Source organism: Octopus bimaculoides, chromosome 25 (genome assembly GCF_001194135.2).
Source record: "Octopus bimaculoides isolate UCB-OBI-ISO-001 chromosome 25, ASM119413v2, whole genome shotgun sequence".
NCBI lineage: Eukaryota > Metazoa > Mollusca > Cephalopoda > Octopoda > Octopodidae > Octopus > Octopus bimaculoides.
In genome coordinates, this window is record NC_069005.1 from 521,137 (window position 1) to 530,425 (window position 9,289).

The 9,289-nt window shown below is 36.7% G+C and overlaps 1 protein-coding gene across 1 annotated transcript in view; it reads right to left on the reverse strand.

The window, feature by feature from the left end:
- Positions 1–68: 68 nt before the first annotated feature.
- LOC106869558 (putative uncharacterized protein DDB_G0277255) overlaps positions 69–9,289 on the reverse strand; it is a 14,213-nt gene continuing 4,992 nt past the window's right edge. Inside the window, exons 2-3 of the mRNA XM_014915347.2 lie at positions 4,441–4,965; positions 69–1,699 (exon numbers count right to left, since the gene is read on the reverse strand). Coding sequence (XP_014770833.2) covers positions 1,362–1,699; positions 4,441–4,965 — 863 coding nt within the window. The 3' untranslated portion in view covers positions 69–1,361. The remainder of the gene's footprint in view (positions 1,700–4,440; positions 4,966–9,289) is intronic.

The following is a 9,289-nucleotide window of genomic DNA, read 5'->3' on the forward strand; positions in this document are numbered from 1 at the left end:
ATATATGATGATGATATAATATGAATGCATGTATATATATATATATATATATATATATATACATGTAAATAAGAGAGAGACCTGTTCTATTAGACGTATTTGAAACAGGACTATGTACTAATGCTACCTTTTTTTATTTGACATTTTTCAAATAACTAATGATGTAAAATCTAGCAATGATCAAATTTCAAATACCAATGATAATATATACAAACAAATTCAGATGATCAAGTGTATGGAAATCACATTTGCCTATCATAGAAGAAGTCAGTGACAGACTCTAATAAGAGTCCACATCCTGATGATATGAGTGTGGAAGTCTAGAAATGAAGCTGAGAGGGACTCATGTGAAAATAGGAAAAAAATCCAAATAAAAAAAGTTATAAACAGGACATTGTCATGTATTCTATACACACACATATACATCTTTATAAATTAGTATTTATCTATCTATCTACCTATCTATCTGTGTGTGTGTGTGTGTGTGTGTGTGTGCATGTATGTGTATTATTGGAAAGTGGATTTCAGTTCAGAATGCAATGACTGGGAGTAAATGTCCACACCCATCCTGTCTGCCTGTCTGCTGCTCTAACAACTCTTAAATACAATCCCAGTGCTAGTCTCTGCAGCTGTTGCATTGTGGGTGTTCTGCTGAACCAAAGCTGGGAATACCAAGAGAGTGTTTATGTCTGCTCATGACTCTGTAGCAAAAGCATGGTACACGCTACCAACCCATACTTGCTTGCCGCTGCCAGTTTCATGGGTTCATGTGAGGGGATCTTCACAATTTTTCAAGTGTGTCACATGGAAGTGTTGGTACTCATCTCCAGTTTGAACAATGGTGTTGAGCACTCATTCTCAGTGTTCGATATTAATACACACACACACACACACACACACACACACACACACACACACACACACACACACACACACAAACATGCATACATACATGATTTGGAAATTCCTCGTGGTCAAACAAGACACCCACCTGGTGGCAGATGTCTGTACCTGATGAGTTTCACATGGGCTAAGTTGTACGCCAGCCATTGCATACATTCCGTAATTTGAAGTACAGACCCAATGACATGATAATCAGAGCACTTTGGTAGATTCCACTCTCTTTCTTATATGGAATAGTCCAAGATGATTTGGTACTCCCTGACAGCTTTGTAAACTGAGGCAATGTAGAAATGAAGGGTTTTGTCTAAAAATAGATTTGAAATCACAGTCCATGAGCAGCTCTTCCAATATCTTAACCACTCGACTGCCTCACATCAACACACACAATATATGCACCCACACATTATTACATACATATATGCACACATATTCCCACAAGACATGTAAAAGCACAGAGCTTAACAAAATTCTGCCCAGATTTCATTGTATTTGTAATCCACTTCTGGGCAAGGTGTGATTTGTCCTCCATTTAGTCTACACTCAGAGAAAAATCGCAAAAGGAGAAGGGTAGAGTTTTCAAATGATATGATTGGTTGCAGGAATGAAGTGATGTCAAACAAGAGGTAAAACTGTGTGAGGCGTATAATCCATGTCCTGTCTTCGTTTATGGACAGAGATACCCACATGTTTGTGGCATTCAAGTTCACAGATATATTCATAGCAACATATGCTAGATGGAGGACAGAGCTCTTGGCTGGAAGCTGCATTGACATGTTGAAGCTGGATTGTGTATTTTCTATAAAAAAGATATTCAAAAATAAATAAAGTGCCAAAAAATGTAAATAAATAAAACAATATCTTTGTTGTGTGTGGAAGTGAAGCAATTTGTGTGCACAGAGGTTAGCAGAGTGTACAAAAGTCTGATACTAATAACTAATAAATAATAATAAGTAAGTAAACGATTAACAAATAGAATGTTTAGTAATTACAAAATTGGTTAAAACACATATAATACATAGCAAGTTGAGTCAAAAGATTTTCAGATTTTCACTGATGGTTTTGGGGAAGTTGTATCTTCATGTTGTATCATTAATTCGATACAACTTGTTCAATTATTCTTTATTTTCATAAATAACATTAACTGATTTGATAATGGATCTTCTGTTGCTTGAAATGGTTGAACGACAGCCAAGTACATACATTGTTAGCAGAAGTCAATCCATCTGAGCACCATCAATGAGCACCTCCATAAGTTTGACCTTGTGAACTGACACTGCGAAAGAGCTTCCCATGAACTGACCAATGACAAAGCTCAACGTTGAGTGAAGATTTGCAAGTAAATGCTGGCAAATCCTTGAGGTGCCCATTTTTGACATCAAATTCTAATTGGGGATGAAAGATATTTTCATAATCCTAATAAGAGAAATCAGTAGCTTCATTCTGACCAGGTTTCAGGACCTGTTGTCAAGCAAGGGCAGTTTGAACAGAAGGTCATGCTGTGAATGCTAACCTTTATGTTCAACAGCTGCAGCAAGTGTATGGTGCTTTAAAGCCCACCACCTAACATTGGTCAATTGAAGACACACTCCTACAGCATGACAATGCTCCAACACATATGACCAATATGACCGAGTGCAAACTTGAGGAACTCAAGGGGCTGGAAGTGCTGCTTCACCCTGCCTACAGTCCATACCTTCAACCATCAGATTATCGCCTTTTCTGAGGCTCTTTTCAGTCACAAAACAAACATCAACAGCATACAAATGGTATTCTCCATTTCCAATCTTCCAAAGCAACATGTCTGCCTTATCGAATTCCATCTGATCCATGCAAGGAGATGGCAAAGTGAACATTAGAATGCCAACAACGAACACGACGACAACAATGATGATAATGGTGGTGATGATGTGGGCTCCATTACCATCTGCCAGTTCCACTCACAAGGCATTGATCAGCTCAGGGCTAAAGTACAAGCCCTTGCCCAAGATGCCATGCAGTGAGATTAAACCTGTAACTACATGATTACAAAGCAAACTTCACAGCCATACAGCCATGCAGTCATGCAGCCATGCAGCCATACAGCCATACAACCATACAGTCATCTGTAACATTTCTTGTAGGCTTTTCAGTCTGGTGTATGTTACAAAAGTCACAGACAGGTTGATTACTTTCATAAAAGTCTTCGAGACAATAAATAAGAGCTGAGCTATTTTAATTTGTCAGTTCATTCCAGGAATCACGTTTTCCTCTCTGATTTCATTTAACATTTTAATTTATTCGATTCCCGTCAACATAAACAACAGCCAGTAAAGAAACTTCCATTGCTTCATACATCTTTCTCTTTTCTTTCTCACACTTTATAACTTTCTTCTTTGGTTTTCAAGTTTTCACACCGAATTCTTTGCTCACCTTAACCAAAACAAAAGAAGACTGTGCCTGACATTCATCCAATAAATATTCTGATTGATAACACCAAAACCATTGAACATGGAAAGATGACAAATTATGAAAGGGAAATTTTTGATTTGTTTTGAGTGAATATATCGGTGCCCCAGCATGGCCACAGCTCATGAGCTGAAACTAGATAAAATGAAAATGAAAAATGAAATATCCGTAATGGTCGCTGGTTGTCTGTTTATCATGACAAAATCCAAAAAGCTGTAAGCTTTGAATGAGTGTCATTAACTCCTCAATGACAATATTAGTGTCATCTCACTTACCTTTGAACAACTCATTTCTCTTCTTAACATTTTTTCACTACACTTCCACCATTTCTGACACTTCCATCAACTTCTTGGACATCTCTGATTCTATTTTCCCCCAACTGTTGATTGCCATTTCATCTCTTCGTATCACACTTCAACTACAAATTCTCTGATTTTGGATAATTCCAATACAATGAACACACTTCTACATGACAACTTTGAGAACAATGATTCATCCTCCCTCCTGATGGCATCAACAACAGGTTACATTTCCTCTAATTAATTATTCTCCCCTGACACACACACACACAGCATTGGGTTTGCTCATTGACATAACAGCTCCACACACTGACATTGACTGACATACACACATACATACACACACCAACTCTGCTTTTCATTATTGCAAACATCCAACATTTCAGCCACAATTTGTTTATATTCTTATAGGCGTAGAAACAATGACTTCCACATAATAATACATAAAGCCATTTTTTTCTTTCTTGATAAAGAGCTGAAGCTCAAAATATTGGGTTTTCTTCACAGTAGCAACATTTAGGGACCACATTTCCTTCGTCTTTGCTTATTTCTTGTTGACACACGTGTTTTCCCAATTCTTAATTCTGCTTTATCCTTGTCCCCAGCTTAGTAAAGATTCAAAGGAGTTATAGGCAACAGGTATGGCACCTTATAATCTGGAATAGCTAGAACTCAACAGAAAACATTAGCAGAGAGACAGGGGGGAAGAGAGAGGAGGAGAGAGATATTAGGAAGTGGGAGGGAGTGATGGGGGCATGGAGAATATAAAACAAACTAAAATTCATTCATTTACCTATTTTGTCTGTGTGAAAATACTGCGTTACTTTGTAACAAAATTGGCTACTGTTTGTTGAGGTTCTGGTAGTGTTGTTCAAAAGCATTTGATGACTACAGTCTGAACAGTTAATATGTGAGAAATTAAAACTACTACAATTATAACTACTTATATTATTATTATTATTATTATTATTATTATTATTAATATTGTTTTTGTTTTTGTTGGTGTTATTGGCACAGTTGTTGTCTGTGTGATTGCTGTCTTTAAAAATATTGGAATCATGCTTGTTGTTGTAGGACACAGTAGAGACAGTGTTAGTGATGTTGTTTTTGTTATTGTTGTTGTGATCAAAAGTTGGTGCTGTTTGGTTTAGGGAATCTCCTCTCACTGACAAGCTGTCTGCTTCTATCACATTCGTTAGTTGTGTTGTATTCATATCAGAAACGTTTGGTTGCTCTCCAACTTCGGTTGTCTGTTCTGTCACATTAGGGGGTTTTGATGAAGCAGTTAACTTCTCTAACAGCGAAGCCAAAAGTCCAGCTGCAAGAGGAAAAGAAAGAGTAAATTTAAGGAAGCAATCAGCATTGTTATTGTCATCATCAACATCATCCTCAATATCATTAGGTTTTAGAGTTCTTGTAAGCTGTTTAGCAACGTTACAAGTGCTGGTAAGATGAAAAAAAGCATTCTGTATAAATTATGAAGTTGATGGTGTTAAGGACATCCAGCAGTAGAAACTATGCCAAAGCAGACACTGGAGCACAATTCTTGGGTCCATAAGGTTCTGTCAAACTACCCAACCCATGCCAACATGGAATGTGGACATTAAATGATGACGACGATGACAATGATGATGATGATGATGATGATGCACACACATAATCTTACAGTTTGCATTAAAAAGTGTTTCCATAAAGACTGAAAGGTGAAGTGACCTTTTCGTGTCATGCCAGGCTCACAGGGGCCAATTTCCCGGTTTCAGTGATGCACAGATTCCTCACCTGGCCGGGGGCACCGATGTGTTGCAGGATGTGCTCCAGCTGAGTGGACTGGAGCAACGTGAAATGAAGTGTCTTGCTCAAGAACACACTGCGACACCCAGTCCAGGAATCAAACCCATAATCCTATGATCATGACCCCAACAGCCTAACCACTAAGCCATGTGCCTCCACTTCCATAAAACCTGTGCTAAATATGGTCTTTTTTAATTCTGAAACTCAAAACAAAACAACACCTCACTTGTCAGAGACATTTATCATAAAAAGAAGACAAATAAATAAATATCAAGACAGAAAATAATCTTCTTGGAAAATGGGTTGAAAAATTAATTTATACTTCAGTAAATTCTATTCATGGGGCATTGGCCAACATGAGGCTGGATTAGAAGACATGCCATGCAGTAGGATTGAACCCAGAGCTATGTGGTTAAGAAGTGAACATTTTAACCACATGGTTATTGTGTGAGCTTATAGAAAAGAGAGAAAGGCATTTAACCCATTTCAGTACAACAAATCCACCTTACAAAGTTAATTTAGTTGTTCATAGCAAGAGATATCACACACAGACTGACGTTTTGGTAACAATTGCAGAAATTCATTCTCATAACCCATCACAAATGTCATTACCCTCTTTGTTAGGGGCATCTGTGTGAGAGGGGTGTGCGTGTGTGTGTGTGTGCATATGCACGTACACACTCACACCCACACTCCAGACACAAGGAGGGGGTGCAGAGATGCAGTTCATATAATGTGATTCTAATGTAAATATATCTATTTGCACAATGCACAATTCCTTTGAAATTATATAGTCTACAACTTTAGGCTTTTTGCTGTTTTTTTCTTCTTCTTCTTCTTTGGCAGCTTCTATTTACAAACTGGTAGAACATCTAATACTGCACAGGCAGAAAAGTAATGATAAATGGCCTAGAATTACTCCAAATGAATGCATATTTGGTTTAATAACACTTCCCTTGACAAGTTACCTTTCCTGTAAGAAATAAAATCGTTATTGGTGTTCTAACGAACTGTGCCCAATATTAGTAGAAAATATTTTGTAATTTAGAAAAGAAAAGAAAAAGAATGCTTACAAACTTCTGTTCCAACTCTGCCATGTGTTTTAATTAAGACTGGTTAATTAGAAAGAATGTGATTAATTGTTTCCACATAGATTCCAGATACTATGCAGTTACTTTTATGCTTGTGAAAGTTTCTAGTAAGAAACACAAGACAAAAACTCTGAGTAGTTCTGTCTTTATTCACTCAGTCATATCAGATATTGCTTATGCAACACCTTTACTTATAAACACCTTAGTGTGTTCACCTTTAATTCAATTTTTAGTTTACTTTCTTTTTTCTTCATTAAATAGTTTTTCTTGTTATTGTTCTGTTGTTTTCCTGAAGACTAAAAGCTGTTTGTTATTGTTTCTTTTTCTTTTATTCAAGTTTTCTAGATTTTTTCCATTAATTTCCCTTTATTACATTTCTGTATTTGTTTTACAAGATTCTTCATGCAAAATCGTGTCTTGCAACAGATCTTGTCATCCTTGGCAATGGACATATTTTGTCAATTAAACACATTCATTATGGGCGTGTTTTTAATTGACAAAATAGAATCATCTCCAAGTATAACAATATTTCCCTCTAGTCTTTACCAGATATTTTTGGAGTCCTACAGTAAATAGTCTTTAATAGTTTTCTAGCTTTCATGTTAAGTATAACCTGTTTCAGCTTTTAAGTTATTCTAATAGCAGTCACTTTCTTATTTTTACCTGTCTAATCTTTCTAATTTATTTAGCTTCCAGTTGAGAATAATATAAATCATAACTACCCCCACCACCACCACCACCACCACCACCCCCTCCACTGAACTATTGATATCTATTATGTTATTTCTGACATTGAGCTCACCTTTAAGAATTAATCTATTGTGTCTTGAATATTTCTTTGTAATATTTTCTTTTATCTGTCTCTGTTATATTCTGTCTGATTCATTAATTCTTTAGTAATTCTTCAGTCTATATTTGATCTAATTGCCTCTATTTCTTTATCTAACATCCCGTTAGTAGTTTAATTAATTGTTTTTCTATTTAAAGGTTATTTTGACATGTTTTTTTCTAAATGGATTTTCACATCAGTTCTTCTTTTGCATTTGTGTCCAGCCTGGTTTAATATGTTGGTTATTATTCTTCCTCAGATTATCTGAGGAGTGCCCATTGGCACCCCTAGAAGTAGCCCACATGTCATCTCTGTAAAAGGTGAATGCTGGGAATCTCTTATTCAGACACTAGAGGGAGCTGTCATATTCAATGCCTGACAGAACAGTATAACAGTCAACTGCTTCAAAGTCAAAGGAGATACTTTAGAAAGTATTTCTTTTGAAATATACTGCCATTGTTTCAGATGCATCCAACTACAGAGGCATCCAATTGATGAAGCAAGGATTAAAAACAGAATCCATTGAGATGAGATGCAAGGTTGGATGCTCTCTTATTTGTGAGACAACTACATATTGTTTATTTTTTACTTAAAAAGTAAGCCTTTCTATTTGGCATTTGTTGATGTAGAGAAGGCTTTTGACAGGGTACCATGATCTGTAGTGTGGTGGTCTCTAAGAAAACTAGTTGAGACGAAATTGTTTGCGAGAGCAGCACAAGTCCTGTACAGAGATGCAGTTAACAAAATAAGAGTTGGGAAGGAATTCAGTGAGAAATTTAATGTGCAAATAGACATTCAACAGTCTCAATTATGATGCAGAAACAGAGATAATAGTTGCTGTTACTTTGCGATAACTGGTTTAAGCTTAATTCTTCTGTCAAATGTTCTGCTTCAATTACTTTATCCATTTCTCTGCCACCAGTCAAATAACTGAAAAGCATACAGGACTTGGAGGAGGGTTGGCCCATAGATACATCTCACATAGGCCCATGGCATATGTGGATATGCCTTAGAGTCATGTGAACCAGTACCCCTGCCTAAGAGTTTAAAAAGTCCTGTGCCTCAAAGGTAAGCTCAAGAGAGCAGAAGACTAGCAGAGGAAACGGTAAATAAACAAGAGAAGGTGACAGGCAGACATTGCTGTAGCTTTCTCAAGAAAAATCAAGACTCTTCAGACGTTGGGATAAAGGTCCATAGTACCAATAGGCATGGAACATGAAGAGAGAGAGAGAGAATGCAGCTGAGATTTATCACACATCTAACCAATTATCTTAGCATCTCAAAAATCTCACCAGAACTACCTTTCATTCTAAGAATATTAATACTTGTTTTTCAATTTGATAAGAGAACGCTTTGTGTGTGTGTGTGTGTGTGCATGTGGGGTGGGGTGCTGTCTGTGTATGCACACGAGTGTGTGTGTGTGTGTGCATGCAAATGCATGAATGTAAGATCTATATTGAAATGTGCACTATAATTTCACAAAGCTCTCATAAATTATGTAGCATTCATGCTGCTTTCAGCTGTGTGCTTTGACGATTAAAAAAATTTTAAAAAAATTTCTTAAAAAACCCACAATATTTACTGCAAATTGAATTGAGGTCAGAAAATGCTAAATGTCTTGGCCATGATGTCAGTGCAGCACCAGTGAAGGTTTGTGATTCATTAACATTCTGGTTGGCAGGTCAAAAGCCCCATTGAGACAGACTTCTGTAACCCTCTCGCATGGGAAAGCAAATAAAAACAAAAATAAATCATGAAAAACATAAAGTTGCTCCCACAAACATATGCAACATACATACATACATGTACATGTGTGTGTGTGTGTGTGTGTGTGTGTGTGTGTGTGTGCGCGCATGCATATGTATGTACGTACATACCTATATATACACAAACATATATATATGCATACATACATACATACATACATACAT